This window comes from Macrobrachium nipponense, chromosome 38 (assembly GCF_015104395.2).
Source record: "Macrobrachium nipponense isolate FS-2020 chromosome 38, ASM1510439v2, whole genome shotgun sequence".
NCBI classification, from domain to species: Eukaryota; Metazoa; Arthropoda; class Malacostraca; order Decapoda; family Palaemonidae; genus Macrobrachium; species Macrobrachium nipponense.
The window spans coordinates 9,829,586-9,851,114 of NC_061098.1; the positions used below are offsets into that span (position 1 = coordinate 9,829,586).

General features: G+C 36.8%; 1 protein-coding gene across 4 annotated transcripts in view; it reads right to left on the reverse strand.

The window, feature by feature from the left end:
- LOC135209616 (E3 ubiquitin-protein ligase UBR2-like) overlaps positions 1–15,378 on the reverse strand; it is a 97,432-nt gene extending 82,054 nt beyond the window's left edge. For 2 of the 4 annotated variants that reach the window (XM_064242319.1, XM_064242315.1), the window contains exon 1: positions 2,425–2,618. In XM_064242319.1, the coding sequence (XP_064098389.1) occupies positions 2,425–2,430 (6 nt within the window). In that variant the 5' untranslated portion in view covers positions 2,431–2,618. Of the gene's footprint in view, positions 1–2,424; positions 2,655–15,357 lie in introns of those variants that run through there. The other 2 variants (XM_064242317.1, XM_064242318.1) reach the window with 2 other exon arrangements.
- Positions 15,379–21,529: the final 6,151 nt, after the last annotated feature.

Here is a 21,529-nt window from a genome sequence, read left to right on the forward strand (position 1 = left end):
CACAGATTATCGTATTGTTGTTTGCGATCAGCGACGAAGCGTAAACGTAATAAAACCATTTTTACCTTATATATTATTGTCATATATTCATAATAAAATGTATATCTTATATATTATCGGCTTATCTTCATGCTAAAAAGCCTCTTCAAGGAATAATTCCTTGGGGAATACATTTTTCAAAAGACAAAAATACACTTTACAAGTTTACAGTATGCACTGATTACTTTATTTTGATGTGATTACATTAATATTACAGTATGGTACTGTAAGCAATACAGTAACTATTTTTCATCATAAATGTATATTCATTCACGAAAAAAATAAGTATGATCACCGTGACGTCACCAAACCTACAGTCTCATTCGTATATACTATTTTTACATAATGTGATAGTGGTTACACCGTTCTATAAACTACATTGTATTTTACATAAGTATCCTCTAAACTCTATCATAAATCACTTTACTTACTTTTTTTTTGGAGCCCAAATACTATATCCCGGCAAATTAACAAAATCGCGAATTTTATCATAGAGCAAGATTCACTAATTACTGTTTTCTTCTTCTTTTCATGACTAAATGCATTTTTAGGATAAACTCATTTACACATTTTCAAATACTCTGAATGTAAATAGCAAAATCTCTCTCTCTCTCTCATCACTTACAGAAAAATCTATAATACTGATCTATTATTGTCGTAATAAAAGAACAAGATGGTCCCCGACATTTGTAGGTACAAATGTGTTGCCATATTTTTATTCTTTCTGTGATTTACGAAACTGTGCTTCAATACAACTTTTATAATTGACTCAATGATTATCACATATCATTACAGTATACAAGAGAATATCTTATCACTATCGATGTTTCATTTCTTATCGCCATAAAAATATTTAAAATACAACTCTCATTGTTATTCTCGAGCTAAGCTAGTCAAGTTATTCTCGTCCCAAGCTGCTCTCTCAAGCTATTCAACAATTACTCTCCTCGTAAGCTGCTCTCTCTCTCTCTCAATGAAATATGAATTACTGTACCATAATATCATAAACTATTATGTAAGAAGTTAAAAATAATAATAATTCCATTAATAAATTAGTTTCTTTTAGCAACAATTGTTTTCCAAAATAATTCTTTTGGTAATAAACGTCCATCAGCTGATTCTAAATGTAAACAAAAGACAAAAATAGATTTTTATCGCTGTATTTTGCCGTTTATACATTGATATTATAGTTGGGTGCTGTAATCATTACAGTAAATCATGTTTTTTTATCATAAATATGTTCATTCACGAAATAGATATACTATGTACTTTTAGTTTGGTTCAGCAGCCAAATCATGAAAATAGGTTAGGTAATATATGTACTTTTGTTTGCTGATTTGATGAAGGGGAAATTGAAGATAGGAAAGAATAACTTTGAAACTGTCTTGAATTTAGTTTAAGGTGATAGTTGAAGACATATTTGGTGCTTGAACTAAAGTAGGCAGTTATAAACATTGAAATAGTGGTCTTGGGTGGGTTAGTTATTAAAGTAGGCAGTTTAAAGCAATATTTGAGGGGGGTATGAGGGGGGTATCAGGATAACATGGGTATTTACTTATCACAGGGGTGTTCTGGGCACTATCCCCAGCGATTATCGAGGCTCTACTGTACCTATACTTCCCAATAAAAAAAACTTAGTCAAGCACACGCCAAAGTAGAATGACTCACTAACTAGAAAAAGGCCACGTCTTAAGGACTAAAGGCCTTATTTGGCCCTTGTCAGGCCTAGCAACCTTGGTCCAAGGCCACGGGATACTTCCAGAAGGAATTCGACAAGGCTGGACCCTTGGGGACATGTATTGAGTCGTTATATGCGAATAAGACGTTAAAATAACGTTACCTAATTTAGTCAGATATGCCTTTCATGGGTCTTTTTCGTTACGATGTTTCTATACATAACGAAAATCGTTGTTTAAAAGGCTTTGATTGGCTGGACCTTGAGGCGCATATTGAGTCGTTCTATGCGAATAAGACGTTAAAATAACGTTCATTTAGTCAGATAAGCCTTTTAAAGGTCTCTCTCGTTGAGATGTTTATATATATATATATATAAACGAAATTCGTTGTATCTCAAAGGCTTTGGTTAGGTAACTTGGTAAGCAAGACGAAACGGGGGATGAAGACCTTTTATAATACTACGTGCATTTGATAAAAGGGATTCAAGACGCCCTTCGAAGGAAAAGGGGCTTTCGAAAAGTGGAGAGAAGGACACGGGGAAGGAGAGCGAAAGGGAATAAAGGAGAGAGAAAGTTATATATAAGGAGAGTGATAGTAAAAGTCGCACGGACACACACATAACACAACAGGTCCCCCAAAAGACGAAAAAGCCCCAAGGTGACATACTATTCAGGCGAAAATCGCTCTACTAACTCCTATCATACTCACGGCCATAAATCGGCGAGGTGTCCACCGCCACTAGAGGTAAATCCCTGAACACTTTACGGAGGCGTCGCTGCCGAGAGAGAGAGAGAGAGTATTACGCAGCAGCGCGGGCGAAGCGGGGGAAAAACTTACACTTTCGAGCAACGAAAACAACGACAGAGACGATCAGTCACTTTCTCTGAGGGAGAACAGATGATTCGGCTACAGCGGAGCCGCACCGCATCCACACGAACGATGACACATCACTCGTCCGACGGACGGTTTTTACCCCTTACCTTGCTCTCGTCGACGTAAATACCTCCATTTATCTATCACAAATCCATTTTTTAAACATTTGCCCCCGCAGAATCAATCGCTTTTCATTTAACGAGCCTTATTCCTCAGGCTGACGGACGGCTTTGCGTTTACACGCCCATGGCTACTCGACCGACCAATGAGAACTCGCGTCTCAAACCATCCTCGTCGCCCATTGGCTACAGCTGATTTTCAGTTATTGTTGACAATACATTCCGGGAGTTACGATGAAATGGAACATTACAAAGGAATTCTTTAAGTTATTTAGCTCTTGCGACGGCGGATAATCCAATGACTTAGAGCAATGCATAGTTCAGAAGCTAATGATGCCATAATTAATCAACGTATTAGAAAAGCTTATATGAAAACATTAGGTTTCGTTGTGAAGGGATTTTTTTTATGAATGGCAATTACGCAAGTCATAGTAAATAAACAGACGTAATTAAGTGCCAAATCTAATGCGTTCGTGATGATGTGCATATTAAGCAGAACACGTGCTTCCTGAGGCTATTTACGTCTCATTCCTCCTTCCTGTTAATCGTGAGACAATATGACCGCTGGAAAGAACAAAATACGTTTTACATAAACTAATGCGTGTAACGTGCAGAGGAAATTTCCACCAGGAACACTAACTATCAAGAGCGAGCGTCTTAGAAACGGAAATTGGGCAAAGAACGCTGACGACAACTAACGCAGCGAAAAATTCCGAAAAACGGTTTTGTACGTTCTGAAAAGTGGCGCATCAGCATTTAGCCAAGTTTAAGCTGTGACAGTAAAAAGAGAGAACGGTCCCATCTTACAACGACGTGGGTCGTGTGCGGAATTTCCAATAGGGACTCTTGACTTCTCTGATTGTTACTGTGCAATTAGCTGTTATATTGCTTTCAATTATTATCTGTGGCGTTGTTCTGACTTACTCTCTCCTTTAGGTATCTGTCTTCCTATCTGTATGTGTATAACTATATATACACACATGCACACACACACACACATATATAGATATATATAATTATATATTTATATTATATATTATTTATATTATATATATATATGAATAACTTGATCACGAAGTATATAAAACGCAATGCTATGTATAAATAAAGGTTTAGTCTTTACTAAGTAAAGGGTTATGTTAGACCGAAAGTTCTTGGCTCTCATGCCTTTCAATTTCCTGCGTGGCAAAACCTTTATATATATATATATATATATATATATATATATATATATATATATATATATATATGTGTGTGTGTGTGTGTGTGTGTGTGTGTGTGTGTGTGTGTGTGTGAGAGAGAGAGAGAGGGAGAGAGAGAGCCTTCTACGTTACATATTTTGAACGTAAAATATAAAACTTAACGTCTGTGAATAACTATACTTTACTATACTTTATTTACATAATATATATATATATATATATACATATATATAAATATCTATATATGTATGTGCTATATATATATATATATATATATATATATATATAGTATATATATATATAGATAGATAGCTGGAGAGAGGGAAAGAGAGCCTCCTGCGTTACATTATTTTTGACGTGAAATAAAAAACTTAACGTCTGTGAACTATAATATTTATATATATATACTATATATACATATATATATATATATATATATGCAAAATAAATACGTATATATATATATATATATATATATATATATATATATATATATATAGATGGATAGATAGATAGATAAATAGATAGATAGAGAGAGAGAGAGATTCCTGCATTACATATTATGTGCGTGAAACTTAAACTTAGCAATCATGGAGCGCAAAATGTTTTCCACGAAAAGAGGAAATAGTGGGACGATATATAAATATATATAAACTTGCGTCATAATTTCAGCTAAAAAATATGCATCGATATGCAAAGTTTCTAGGTTAGAAGTCAAGCAAGACACATGGATATTATACTATGCTTTCTGTAGTAATTTGCGCATATCAGTATACGGGTACTTTTGGGGATTCCCACAGCAATGAACACATTCATTAGTACGTAAACGTAGGATAATGTATACCTCTATAAATGGTGACATACCACATATACGTACATACATAAATACACACACGCGCATCATATATATATAATATGTATATATAATATATATAAATACCACACACACACTACACACATATATATAATATATATATATATATATATATATATAGAGAGAGAGTGGAGAGGAGAGAGAGAGAGAGAGAGAGTAGAGAGAGAGAGAGAGAGAGAGAGCTGAGCGGACGGATGAATGACTTGACAGACAGACATTCAGACAGACAGGACGATGCAAGGTAACGCAACACACCTCTGATAAAGACGCAGAGATTCCCGCACAGAAATCCCACAGAGAGAGAGAAGAGAGAGAGAGAGAGACGCAAAGCAAGTGATATAAATACAGTAGTGCCCTGGCCGCGTGAGCGCGTTGACAAAGAACGAAACAAAAGACTAAGAGACGTAGATTCTCTATAAAGAGAGGGAACGGGTTGATTTTGAACTTTTGTTATTATGAAGTTGGTGGGCCAGGGTTGTTGTTAAGACGACGGCTTCGTGGTGCAATGTCAACAAAGCGACCGTTTTATATACTAGTGGCAGGCGGTTATTTGAATGACTAATCAACGGAAAGGGGAAAGACTGCAATAGGTGTATTGCAAGGAAAAGTAGGTTTCTTTCTCTCTCTCTTTCTAATACACACATACATTATATATATAATATATATAATAATCATATATAATAATATATACATATATATATACACACAGAGATAGATAGATAGATAGATAGATAACATGTGTACAAGTAACTATGTATATGTACGGAAATATATGTGTATTTGCATATATTTGTATATATATATATATATATATATATATATATATATATATATACATACATATATATATATATATATATATATATATATATATAATATATATATATATATATATATATATATATTATATATATATATATATATATATACAGAGAGAGAGAGAGAGAGAGCGCCAAACAAGTGTTTAACAGCGTATAAGTCGTCTCCTCGATGTAGAAAGAGGAACCCTTTTGTTAATAATCTCCCGTGATAAGTGTGGGTGCTAAGTGCGCGTGCGCGATGTGGCGGCGCGCATATAACTCAAATGACGTCATCGCCTTAATGGCCGCGTATATACTCGTATACCAAGTATAAACACTTGTCATCCAAGAGCACAGGAAGAAAAGGGGTTGGGTAGGACACCTGTGTCGTCTTCAAACAAAATACAGGTGTTTTTTTTTTTTTCATAGGATACACGTTTTTTTCGTTCACAGAACACATGTTTTTTTTTATTTAATTTTTAGTTAATAGATGACAGGGTTTCTCGTCCATAGAATAACAGGTATTTTTGGTCAGTAAAATACAGGTGTTTTTTTTTCGTCCATAGAGTAATATATATATATATATATATTATATATATATATATATATATAATATATATATATATATAATGCACGTGTATCATTAAGTCAAACGCTGTCTCTCTCTCTCTCTCTCTCTCTCTCTCTCTCTCTCGCTCTCTCTATTCGGCCGGGGGGGGAGGGGGGAATTAGTCGTATAATTTCCCTTGCACTTTCACAAATGCCTGGAGATTACGAGCCAATAATTTTACTTCCGGACAAGACTGTATACGAGATTATCACACAGCGACAAATTTTTATATTATCTTCCTTCTCCTTTTTTTTTTCTTATATTTTACGTAATGGGAAGGAAAGGGCTTCATACACACACACACACGCGTGCGCACACACACACACACACACAAACACACACCATCTGTTGAACCAGCCCCCCGCCCCCCTCTACCTGCCAACCAACACAGCCGTGACAATTACGACCCCATTCACTTTCGAGTACTTTCATTTGAGAGAGAGAGAGAGAGAACCTGATTCTGCAATAATTCACTTTGTCTCTTTGACTGTTTTTAAGATCACAAAGACTTTGAGGAGAGAGAGAGAGAGAGAGAGAGAGAGAGAGAGAGAGAGAGAGAGGCAAATTCTGCAATAATTCACTTTGTCTCTTTGACTGTTCGTAAGATCGCGAAAGACTTTGGAGAAAAGCCTATTCAGTTTTCCAATCTTCATTCATTGAGAGAGAGAGAGAGAGAGAGAGAGAGAGAGAGAGAGAGAGAGAGAAGACTATGATGAATATCTCATCCACCTTTCCAATCTCTTCACGAATAAGTATAGCGCGTTCAATTAGCTCTGAAACCCGTCTCATTTCCCATACCAGCGACTGAATTAACACGACAAACAAAGATCCTACCACAACGAACGTATGTATGCATGATCATTTTCATTTTTATTAAACTTCCCACATATTATCTTCGTTTTTCCAATAGCTACAACCCAGAGTGAGCACAAGTTTACTTAGAAGCACCTGTACAGGATGTTGTCCATAAATTCCCAGTACCATACTGAGCAATAGATACTTGTAATGGTAGTGGGATTTTATGGACACCCTGTACATGACTACACTCATCAGCCATGGCGTGTACAGTTAAGCTATTGATCTACCTCGCAGTTATGGTAACCGCCAATTTCTGTAACCACGTTGTTAACCCACCATCGACCAACCTATATACTGCGCACGGTCTAGCAGACCGTGATACCGCGCACATACGTAGACTCAATCAACGCATATTCTAGGTTAGCTTAGGCTAGGTTGGGTTATATAAGTTAAGTGAGTTAACTTAATGAATGGCCATATGTAATTTGGGTGTGGGAAATGTAATGAGATTATCTTCTAAGTAGATTCTATATGGTTATAGTTTGAAGATAAGGCGTCCCGCTATATATATATATATATATATATATATATATATATATATAATATATATATATATCGGATATATATATATATTATATATATATATATATATATATATATATATATATTATATATATATATATATCTATATATATTATGAAGATCACGGTATACTCAGCTGTAGTTCGGGAATATGCCTATATACCTCGGTATATAGGCTACCTAGGGCTATACTATACCCAAATTCAACCTCTATCACCGCCCCCCCCCCCCCTTCAAAGAGGTATATAGTCAGATGCACAACCCCTCAAGTGAAGCATCCCCCCCCCCCCTCCTAAACACCTCGGTAGATATACCTACTGCACTATTGTCTCGAGTCCCCAAATCCAAACCCCACCCCAAAGAGGTACTATATAATCAGATCACACCCTCGAGTTAAGCAACCCAACATCCCCTCCTCCCGCCAACCACCCGTCTGCGTAATTTACGAAATTAATTCCGCATTTCCCTCCCTGCGCAATTCTCTCTCCAAGTGAAATGTACCGATTCCGTAGAAGCACCTGCTGCTGCCATTATCGAATACTTTGGCAGACGACACGTGCAAAGGATTCCTCCGTGTCTTCAATTCCTCCAGACGAGGGAATAAATGCCGAAATTGACATGCTAGAGTCTCTCTCTCTCTCTCTCTCTCTCTCTCTCTCTCTCTCTCTCTCTCGTTCTGAATCCATAACTTCAGACTACAGACACGTAAAGAGGCAATATTGCCTCTTTTGTTCATTACTACTCCAATCACCATCAAAATGTTAAATTCTCTGTTTTTTCTGGGATGTTCCTAATGGCTTTACGTGTCTGTAGCCCGCAGTTTATTGACGCTGAAATTAAAACTATTTATGATATTGCATTGAAACTTAAATACCCAAGGACTTTTGTAGATGTGGCATGGAAAAGAGCTAGAAAAACATTTTATTCAACTAATGACAAACTTGAATTTAGTAAGCATAACATTCTAAAATTACCTTATGATGAAAGGTTTTAGATATTCCTAGAATTTTAAAGCTTTTTAACATAAATGTTGTTTTCAGTAATATCAATGTCAAGAGTTTAGTAATCAAAAATTCTCCTAAAGATCTTCCGGGCTGCATATATGAAATTCCTTGCAAAAAGTGTGATAAAATCTATTACGGACAGACCGCAATCTCTTTCACAGCGTCTTAAGCAACATCAAATATTCTGTGAGAACTGGGCAAATATCGAATGCATTATTTGTACATATGAGAGATTTAGACCATCCTAGTAACTGGAGTCAAGCAAGAGCCTTAGTCCCATGTAATGACACAGTTAAAAGGAATATCATTGAATCTTGTTTTATCAAGTCAAATAATAGAAATGTTCTAAATTTAAGTCTTGGTTTATTTAAACTTGATGCTTTCATAATGAAAAAAGTTGTAGATAAATATTAGCAACAAAATTAATATATTCAGTTTTTACATGTTTTTGGACTGTAAAGATACTTGTAATTTCGGTTAGGGTCAGAATCTGTTTAAGTTTGTGACCGTGTGATATCCGATAATCCTGGATTATCCCTTTAAATTTTTACCCTTTTGATAATTAACCATCTGGTATTCTGATCTTGTTTGTACCTGAGGCCTTCCTCTCCAATTGTACTTTAGTAGCTCCTTGACGATGTCTGAATAAAGACGAAAGCGCTTGGATTCCTGACTATCATTTCCCGTGGTATTCGCTTATGTATAGTATATATATATATATATATATATATATATATATATATATATATATGCATATATATATATGTATGTATATGGTCTGATTTTAAATCACGAAAAGGTAAAAACGTGATGATTATACGAACAAGGTTACAGCCAAGAAAGAAAAGTGGAAAAATTGAGATGCTAAGCACTTTCGTCTAATTACCAAGAACTGATTATATAGGGTAGAGTGTGGTAAAAGGCCCCCGTGAAGTAAAAGGCCCCCCGTAATTTCTTGCTTTATCAGATTCAGGGTCTCTGTAACACGGTTTTTTGGACTTTGCTCCTTGTTAAAGCATCGGATGTAGCTGAAAGTTGACATATGTATATTTTACAACCACACACTAATTTTGTCAGCATTATCAATAACCTAAACCCGATAGTTTTAATTTTTATAAAGTAAAAATGCTCTAGCCAACGCCATGGCCAATGATTACGAGCCAAGAGTCGAAAAACATTCATTACGTAAGCAAGGTAAACAAACACCTTTTGACGAAATGTTGCCCCGCCCATCCACCAGTAGAAACTCCATCGGCTCTGAAACCCAAAGACTTTATGAATGGCGGAACGATACATAGATGCGGGTGGGGTATCAGTGCTAGCATAGTAATACTACTGTAGCAGTAGTGCCGCAACAGTATAGCAGTAATATACATGAATTAAACGTTTAGGCCAACTGCTGGGATCCTTGAGGATCATTTAGCACTTCTTACAACTACTCGAGAAATTAGTTTTTATAGTCAGAAGTTAAATTTTCTAATCCAACAATGCCCATGGTAGCCTTCAGTGTTATCCTGAATTATAACGAGGCGAAAGTGGGTGGAACCTTGTGAAGCACCATCCTGACGATAATTATTGGTGAAGGTTTAAAGCCAATATACGGTACCGGCTATTTTTTTCAGTAAATAGGTAGATAGCCAATAAATAAAAATTGCTTGACATTGGATATAGCAGTTATCAAATCAAGCTTGTCTACTATGTTTTTGACAATTACCAACTATTCCCTACATCTTGTCAATCTGATTGTGACCTATAAAGTAGACTAATTTCTTAGAAAACTTATTTTGGGAGTTTTTGTATTTATTAACATATTTTGTTGGTTTGTTTATTATGACAATTATCAGTGGAGAGGTTCCAGAGTTCATAAAGGTGTACTGCTTTGCTTGCATTTAAATTTGTATGTCATTGTTGCCAGAGGTTTAGCCTTCGTTACGTATAGCCAATCATCCATCGAGAAAGAGGGAAGAAATGCTGTCATAAGTTACGTAACGAGTGCGTTCGAAACCTTTTCTCTGAGTAAGTTGGCCCGTCTTCAAAAAAAGTCACTTTTACATTACAAGTACCAAATTTATTCAACCTACGTAATGCAGAATACAGTCAAAAATTATGTGTAGATATAATATGTATTCTGATTAAGCGTTATATTTATGAAATGCATAGATAAAAAGTTATTGCGAAAAAACCGTGTTACAGAGGCCCTGAATCTTATAGTAGTCAGCTAATCAGTGCAGCAACACCATCTGCTTAAAGCTTTCTGTACCAAACAGCCAGGGAGAACTTGAATATTATCAGGGATATCCTGCACGGGCATCTTGTCAGTAAAGTCAGTGCTTTAACTACAGATACTTTAAAGGAGAACTTAATTGGTCTACAGGTGGAGTTTATTTCTTAAAAAATGGCATGTGGGGTAAAAGGCCGAGGTGGGGGCTTCTTCTTACCCTATCTGATCAGTTGGACGTGTAACCAGTGGTGAAAGAGGACAGGCTATACGGCTTATTTGCGCAATGAGTGTAGCTGGAGTTTATCTTCCTCCTATATTTATATTTGCCAGTTACTTACGATCGGAAGCCCACCTATACTCGGTTTTTTTCCATCCGTCCACCCCCGTGTGGTGTTGCGTATGGTAACACTGCGTCCCGGGCTTTAGATAGTTACATTTAGCTTACATTCATCGATAACAACAATATCCTATTTCGAATATTAACGGTGTAATTCGCATACAGTATATTATTAGAACACTTTTCAGTTGCAAATGTACACTCAGATATCCTTTTATTTACCTAAAACTTAGACTTAGCGTAACTACTTAAAGCCCGAGAAGCAGTCTTACCACGCGCGAATGAACAAATGGAAAAAAAACAGAGTATAGTAGATGCACAGCAAATGGATGGTCTAATGCCGATTGTTTCGTAGACTGGCTACATCACCCTGTTAAAATTATTAAGCCAAGTCGAGCAGAAAAGCTCATTATAGTTCTAGATGGCCACCACAGTAACAGGACTTTAGCCAGAGAGAATGTAGTAATGCAAAGGAAATTGTCTACCTTTATTACTTATGTCATTCTTGTTCATATGTAAAATTTATCATTTATTTCTTTTATTTGTGCTATTCTGGGTGCTATATAAAGAAAGTAAATATTTTTCTAATTGTGATATTATACCGTCATGTAGAGGAAGTGTCAATTTATTTGATAATTTTGCCAATTTCAGTTCTTATGAATACGTTCCCAGGTTTTACAAGAAACTAAGAATTCTAAGATTAATTACAGTATATTTTTCAAACATTATTCTTGAATATTTTCGTGTGCAAGGTTGAATTTTTAATAATTAGGATATATAAACGCCTATTTTCCAATATAAATGATTGTTTTCCTGAAGCAACTCAATATCTTAGGTATGGGGCAAAAAGGTTCCCTTTGTTCTTTTTTTTTTAGGTCCTGTTTTTACTACCCTAAATTGCTAGCAGCTTCTCATGATTGTGATCGTTGATACGCCAATAACAAAGCTTTCTAGAAATATCTCTATTAGGCCAATAGCTGAAATACTGTAGACAATTTAAGCATTTCTCCTTAAGGGGGGCTTCTTACTCCACTCTCCCCTATATATATATATATATATATATATATATATATATATATATATATATATATATATATATATATATATATGTTATCAATAGGTTTTTCAAGTTCATATGTCACAACATTCTCTCTACCTGGCTACAGGCCCTACAACTCACCCTAGGCCTAAAACAGTAGGCCTAATCTACTCGGCAGGGGACAGCCACAGATCACATGGATAAACCGTGACATTGTAAATCAATTAGGCTTGCCAGGTGAGGAAATATTCACCTATTCACCTGTCTACGCTAATGCTTGACTAGGTGTTCCTCAGGGTTGCTTCCTGCCCCCACCCTTATAGGAGTCCATCACTCTTCTCACTATGTGCGCTGTTTCTAGGAGCGCACTCCTCCGCAGGAGTCCTGGAGCTACTTCGGCATCTATCGTTTTTTCCAAGTTCATTTTTAGGGATCTTGGGAGTGTCCCTTTGATTGTGGGTACAATATCCACTGGCATATCCCATATCCTTCGTATTTCTATCTTCAGGTCTTGATACTTACCGATTTTTTTTCTTCCTTTCTCATCCACTGTGGTGTCCCATGGTATTGCGACGTCAATGAGTGATGCTCTGTTCTTGATTTTGTCAGTCAACAAAATTATCATTATTATTATTATTATTTCATTAACATATCACACAAACAGACACAATACTTTTACACGAAAAAAAAATGAAAGTGGCCAAAGTATACGTGTCAAGTGCAGACGAAAAATAAGCACTTATAGCCCATGGGAATGTGGCAGAGATATAGGAACATTTTATCCTTGCATATATGTATAGGATTCTCGGGAAGGAACATAAATAGAGCAGTTATGCATCTTTATTAGGGAGGCAGGCTTCCTTAGCGAAACTGAGAACATGTATACGTATGTAGTATGTGTGTGTGTGTATGTATGCATGATATATATATATATATATATAATATATATATATATATATATATATATATATATATATATATAAATTCTTACTCCTTTGGTAGGAAATATTTCTAACACGAATGTTAAAAACAATGTTGATTTTATAAACAAATTGAATAGTTTAAATTTGAATTATGATTTTAATATGGTTAGTTTTGATGTTGTCTCTTTATTTACAAAAGTGCCTGTAGATGACTTACTTGAATATTTGGAAGAGGAATTAGAGCGTCATGACATTCCCTTAAGTGTAGCAAATCTCATTAGTCTCATAAGGTTATGTATCAACAGATAGTAAATTTTGTTTCAATGGGGAATTTTTTGTACAAAAGTTTGGCATGGCTATGGGTAATCCCTTATCTCCTGTCCTTAGCAATATTTACATGGAATTTTTTGAGACAAAACTCTTACCAAGAATTTTGCCCCAAAAAGTTATTTGGTTTAGATACGTGGATGATATTTTCTGTATTTGGCCAGTTCACGAAAACCTCCAGGAATTCCTTAATAATCTCAATAATTTAGTCCCTCCTATAAAATTTACTGTAGAGGAAGAAAGTTTATTGACGCTGAAATTAAAACTATTTATGATATTGCATTGAAACTTAAATACCCAAGGACTTTTGTAGATGTGGCATGGAAAAGAGCTAGAAAAACATTTTATTCAACTAATGACAAACTTGAATTTAGTAAGCATAACATTCTAAAATTACCTTATGATGAAAGGTTTTTAGATATTCCTAGAATTTTAAAGCTTTTTAACATAAATGTTGTTTTCAGTAATATTAATGTCAAGAGTTTAGTAATCAAAAATTCTCCTAAAGATCTTCCAGGCTGCATATATGAAATTCCTTGCAAAAAGTGTGATAAAGTCTATTACGGACAGACCGGCAAATCTCTTTCACAGCGTCTCAAGCAACATCAATATTCTGTGAGAACTGGGCAAATATCGAATGCATTATTTGTACATATGAGAGATTTAGACCATCCTATTAACTGGAGTCAAGCAAGAGCCTTAGTCCCATGTAATGACACAGTTAAAAAGGAATATCATTGAATCTTGTTTTATCAAGTCAAATAATAGAAATGTTCTAAATTTAAGTCCTGGTTTATTTAAACTTGATGCTTTCATAATTAAAAAAGTTGTAGATAAATATAAGCAACAAAATTAATATATTTAGTTTTTACATGTTTTGGACTGTAAAGATACTTTGTAATTTCGGTTAGGGTCAGAATCTGTTTAAGTTTGTGACCGTGTGATATCGATAATCCCTGGATTATCCCTTTTAATTTTTACCCTTTTGATAATTAACCATCTGGTATTCCTGATCTTGTTTGTACCTGAGGCTTCCTCTCCAATTGTACTTTAGTAGCTCCTTGACGATGTCTGAATAAAGACGAAAGCGCTTGGATTTCTGACTATCATTTTCCCGTGGTATTCGCTTATTTATGAAGTCACGTGCATCTACTGTGATTTTTTAAGCATATATATATATATATATATATATATATATATATATATATATATATATATATATATATATATATATATATATAAATTTTTATCACATCACCGTGATTCATATACATACATCGAACTGCTACATACGTCGTTTAATATACAATTCACTCTGCCTCGGCATCAATATATTTACACATACATGTTAACTGAAGAGGAATTTTTTAGTAGGTAATAATTTTGTCCTGTCGTGGGTTCGAACCAGCGCCCAGCGGACGAGTTCTCCTCTGCCCGCTGGGCGCTGGTTCGAACCCACGAGAAGACGAAATTATTACCACCTAAAAAATCCCCCTTCGGTGAACATATATGAAAATATATTTATTCCGAGGTGGAGCGAATTGGATATTAAAGGACATTTGTAGTTCGATGTAGTACTATATATGTGAGTGTGTGTGTATTTATTTATTTTTAGATATTTATCATATGAAACACCTTTTAAGCTAATTTGTTTAGTTTCCTATTTAGTATCATTATGGCGTCAATAACCCTGACGTTTTAGCGCCAGGTTTGGCACCAATAAATTAATTAGTCTCTATAGGAGAGGGAGTAAAATAATAATAATAATAATAAAATTGCCTCACCATCAAGGCAGCTCAGTTGTATCTCAATGAAGACAACATCCAAAGATTCAGAAACTCAAGCGGTACAGAAAGAGAACAGAATACCGAATTAAGAGTAATGCCTACAGTGCACCGCATGAAAAAGAGATGTACGCAGAGAGTCTCTTACCGCCATGGGTCCTATATCTGGTGGGCGAAAAGGTCCTATATCCCCTAAGACGTGAAATCAATGTGGACCGTCTATTACACAAGTCACTCTCGAACTGAGATTGTTTCTCTGTCTCTCTCGAGCTGAAGATTCAAGATTACGAGAGAAAGAGCCCAGTTAGTCTTTTTGTTTATTTATTTACTTAATTTTTTTAAATAAGAGCAATCATCATCAGCCCTTTAACTGGGAGACCAAGAAGAAAATGAATTGAAACAGCTGTTCGGAAACAGATGCGTCTTCTTCTGCGTAGGAACCGGATGACTGCATGGGAGCGCGCACCTGCAAACGATTTGCAAGATTGCGAGGAGAGAGAGAGAGAGAGAGAGAGATTTTAATAATCAGGTGTAAAGCTCTTCAATATTTTTTTTAATATAAAGAACTAAAACACACACACACACCCACACAGAAATTTTTCATTATTAGGTATAAAGCTTTCCGATATTTTTTCATTATAAAGAAGTAAAACACGTACACACACACACGGACAGAGAGAGAGAGAGAGAGAGAGAGAGAGAGAGAGAGAGAGAGAGAGAGTCGTCACCACTCACCAACAGTGTAACACCCATGAGAGAGGGAGAGAGAGAGATTTTCCCATTAATTACTAAGTTTAAAGTTATTTAATATATTGGAGTCTTTGCAAACATTCCTTTCGTCTTCCTGCATTTGTTCAAAAACAATCGAGTTTTCTGTACAGCTTAGAATGCTGTATGAAGCTCTCAGCCGCGGCCCATGAAACTTTCAGCCACGGCCCATGAAACTCTCAGCCACAGCCCATGAAACTCTCAGCCACGGCCCATGAAACTCTCAGCCACGGCACATGAAGCTTTCAGCCACGGCCCATGAAACATTCAGCCACAACCAACAAAACTCTCAGCCACGGCCCATTAGCCACAACCCACGAAACTCTCAGCCACGGCCAATGAAACTTCCAGCCACTGCCCATGAAACTTTCAGCCAAGGCCCATGAAACATTCAGCCACAACCAACAAAACTCTCAGCCACGGCCCATTAGCCACAACCCACGAAACTCTCAGCCACGGCCAATGAAACTTCCAGCCACTGCCCATGAAACTTTCAGCCAAGGCCCATGAAACTTTCACCCACGGCCCATGAAGCTTTCAGCCACGGCCCATGAAGCCTTCAGCCACGGCCCATGCTCACCAGAAACTTACGCACGAGAATCGGATAAATTCTGACGATATGAAGGTTCCAGCAAAAAAAAAAAAAAAAAAAATTGATAAAAAAATTATCCATGTCATTAAAAATTGTTGTCAATGACTGTTTAAGGGATGAAATATGCCATAGATGTATGTATGTATACACATACATGGTAAATACATTTAGGGCATATAGTGTATCGCTTAAACAGTCACTGAAAGCAATTGCTTTAGTGACATCAGTGTATATTTATACATACATATATAATATATATATATATTATATATATATATATATATATATATATATATATATATATATATAATATATATATATATATACTACATACATACATACAATCACATACATATGCGCGCATACACACACACATTGCTATATATAGCTATACATAAAATTTCTTATATACATCTCTCTCTCTCTCTCTCTCTCTCTCTCTCTCTCTCTCTCTCTCTCTCTCTATATATATATCTATATATATATATATATATATATATATATATATATATATATATATATATATATATATATATATATATATATATATATATATATATATATATATATATATATATCACATATGTACCGTGGATTCAAGGATATTCTTAAGTACGTGTTTCTTCGTCCTACATTAGACCCCATCCACCCAAATGATCAGCGCATTCATCTCCCATCTTCGTGAGTAGCCATGGATACATTAAACATAGTCTCTTAGAATATCTTTGGCCTCAAGCGGAACATTCCTCTCCTAAACATGTTCTGCAAAAACTTCAAAGGCATCATTGCATTGCAAGAAACGTTCCTCTGGCCACATGACCTTGCCATCTGCGATTCAATTCATGAAGACTTCAGAACCTTCTCTACTTCATCGATGCAAGTTACAGATCAAATCATAGCCGGTCGCCCGAAAGGGGCCTTTCTTTCCTGTGGCACAAATCGTTATTAATGTACACGATCAAGTAAATTTGACAAGTATGCTTGATCAAGTATTTCATCAAGTATTGCGATATTTCCCTTCGCCTCCACACGGTCAGGTATGCTTGACAAGTCTTCAGTTGAAATCACAACAATGTCGAGTGCAGACGACGACGACGCTCTTGCTTTGGCAGCTTTCTGTGTTGTGGCCAAGCGAAAGGCAACTAGAAAGAACCCTCGGAAGTGGTGCAAAGATTGGGTGAAGAAGAGGAAAACATATTCTCATGTTAACCTATTGGCTGAGTTGAAGATTTATCCACGTGATTGGCACAACTACCTTCGAATGAACGAAGCGACATAGGTACTTACATCTGCTGTCACTGGTAACACCACTAATTGCGAAGACCACTACAAACATGAGAGAAGCAATTTTTAAGTTAACATTTTTATCTTGCTCATGATCAAATGCACGTTAGATTTGTTTCATTGTTTAAAATATCATAAACAAAAGTGATAGCAATGGAAAAGAAAGATATTGATAGATTATCCGGGATTACCAGTGTTTGTTTTTTATCAGTTTCCTTTCTGATGCTGGGTAATTATGGTAACCTTGTAATTATTTTACTCTCCTTTGTTTCATAGAAAGTAGCGAGACTTTTCTGGCTGTATTTTTATTTCCCAGTTGACAAGAGAATCACAGAAAAGTGGACAGCTGTACATCCGCTCAAGAATACACAATCCCAGAGAGAGAGAGAGAGAGAGAGAGAGAGAGAGAGAGAGAGAGAGAGAGAGAGAGAGAGAGCGATGCTCACAACGATAACATGGGAAAATATGGTCAAGAATTTGAGACTTGCAACGTTTCTGTTAGCAAGAAATTTAATGCATACAGAAAACAGTTTGCATGACAATACAGACATTCCTCTAGGTTTCTACTATTTCTCTGTCGAGGTCATCATAGATATTCATCATGGATTTTAGAAGAAGCGTCCATACGATTCCTCCTCCTCAGTTCTAGAAACAGCAATAAAAAAGAATGGTCTGCTTTCTTTTCCTAAATTATATTCGATCACATAACCACCACACGTGCATGAGCACACTCAGTCATACACACACACACACACACAAATTGTACACAAATTTTTATTCGGCATACATTTAGTATTAACCTGAAAAATATATATATTTTTTTAATGGAATTAAACCATAAACTTGACACCCTCAACTTTGATCAAGTCTTTGGTACACACGGTCCAGTTGACTTGAACAAGTCAAGACTTGACTTGACGACATGATTCAAATTCAATCATGCCTCAAGCGACTTGTCAAGTCTAATACTTGATCAAGTCTCACCATACAGACGGTCCAGTTTGCTTGAACAAGTCACTTGATCAAGCATACTTGTCAAGTTTACTTGATCGTGTGTAGCCAGCTATACAGACAGACGGTCCAGTTTGCTTGAACAAGTCACTTGATCAAGCATACTTGTCAAGTTTACTTGATCGTGTGTAGCCAGTGTGTAGACAATATGATAAAGGTGATGACCTACAGGAGTGACAGATTGCTGGGGCTTCAAGTGACGGTAGGGAACTCTAAAATCCTAATTATTAATGTTTATATGCCATGGGAAAATAACAATAATTTTGATCATTACTGCATGATCCTAGGGGAGTTACACAGTATTATTCATGATTCTCCTGCTGATCATATTTGCATGATCGGGGACCTTAATTCTCACCCCACAAAACAATTTTATAATGAACTTACTCGCTTCTGTCAAAATCATGCTCTCCAAATTAGCGATGTAATGCTCCTTCCTCCCTCCTCCTATTCATATGTACATAATAGAGCGGACGCTATTACAACTTCATGATTCTATTATGACCTGCAATATTCGCTATGATCTTGCAACGGGCTACGATCATATCCCATTACAGGTGTCATTCAGTACCCCATCCTCCCTACCGTGAACCCCCTAACTGACCGCCCACCAGCGGTAAACTGGGATTTTAAAAACCAACAGAAAACCAGATACTTTAGGGCGACCACGGAAACCAGGTTGCGGTCAATAGTTCAACCGGCAGACGCCTTACTTTGTACTAACACAAATTGTAGAAATGACCACCACAAGAGGGATCTGAATGAATTCTATCCGAACATAATCTCCGCTTTGCTTGCTTCGGGCAGGACTGCCTACAGATTTCGTCAAGGTAATTCTCGTAATATACCTGGATGGAATGACTTGGTTAAAGGTCTGTATACATACTCACGAGAAATGTTTTTACTGTGGAGGCAAAATGGTAGCCCCAGGGAAGGGCACACTGCATTGCTAATGAGACAGGCGAGAGCGCAGTTCAAACTTGCTCTTAAGCACTGCAGGTAAATGAAAAAACAACTAAGAGCCGATGCAATGTCTAGAAACTTAGAATCTGGTGATTATCCTCGTCTTTGGAAAGATATCCAGTCTTTAAATCCCAAAACTAAAAAGCTATCACAGAGAATAGGGGAAGCAGTCGGAGACGAAGCTATTGCAAGTATGTGGGGCAATCACTTCAACAATATCCTGAATTGCGTAAATGATCAAGATTCCCGAAGGGATGTAGATAACCTCCTTACTGACAACATTCAATTTCATTTTGCAGACCGTATTTCGCCAGGTAACATCAGCGATGGCATAAACAGCCTACCTAATAATAAATCGCCCGGCTGTGATGGTCTTCCTGCAGAGGCCTTCAAACACTGCCATCCGATAATTTACATTTTGCTAGCTGCCCTATTCAATGCGTGCATAATTCACCGGTTTCTTCCAGACTCCCTACTCTTAGTTCACTTGATACCATTAATCAAAAACAAGCTAAAGGATGCAGCTGACCCTGGCAACTACCGCCCGATTGCAATCACAACGATCGCATCGAAGATACTTGAGTCTATTCTTCTAGTGAGACTTCTCCCCTTTCTACACATTGACAACCAGTTCGGGTTTAAAGCAAACCACTCAACCGACACCTGCATCTACATACTGAAAGAATTGCTGAACTACTACCTATCATCAGCCTCTCCTGTTTTCCTTTGTTTGGTAGATGTGAGAAAAGCATTTGACAGAGTAAACTACATGAAACTCTTCCTGAAGCTGCATAAAAGGGGCACACCCCTAAATCTATTATAATTGGCATTTTACATTGCTGGTTCTCCACACAGCAATTCTGTGTCAAATGGTGTAACGTATTATCGTACACCTTCGGCTCCCTAAACGGGCTTCGGCAAGGGGGTATTCTCTCTCCATACCTGTTTAGTACGTACACAGATGCCTTGAATGTCAAACTGAACTCGCTCCCAATCGGATGCACCGTCAATGAAACAACTATAAATAACCTCTGTTACTCCGATGATATGGTTCTGATTTCCCCATCAGTGCAAGGTCTCCAACGACTCATCGACACCTGCCGCCAATATGCAGAGGAATTTGATATAATCTACAACGAAACCAAGACCCAGTGCATGTCGCTGCTCCCGAGATCGTTTAAGCATATTGCAGAACCACAAATTTTCTTCGGAAACCATCGGCTGGAATTTGTGCACGAATTTCCCTATTTGGGTCACATTATCACCGATGACATAAAAGATACTGCAGACATTGAACAGAGGCGTCGTAAACTATGTGCAGCTGGCAACATGATTGCAAGGAGGTTTGCCTTCTGTCACCGAGACGTGAAACTGCTGCTATTCCGCTCGTACTGCTACAGTATCTATGGGTGTTCCCTCTGGACAAACTATACCCGAGAAACCATGAGATGCATCACTGTTGTGCACAATGACATTCTGAGACGCCTCACAAACACTCCCCGCTACCACTCCGCCACACAGATGTTCATAGAAAACCACCTGGACAATTTAAAAATCATTGTTAGGCGAACAATGTCCAGTCTGGTAACCCGAGTGAGAAACAGCAGCAACTCGCTCATACAAAGCATCCTAAGGAGTGAAGCAAGAAGAAGATCTAAATTGTGGGAAAGATGGGAAAATGAGGCCTTTGTCCCCTAAAGGA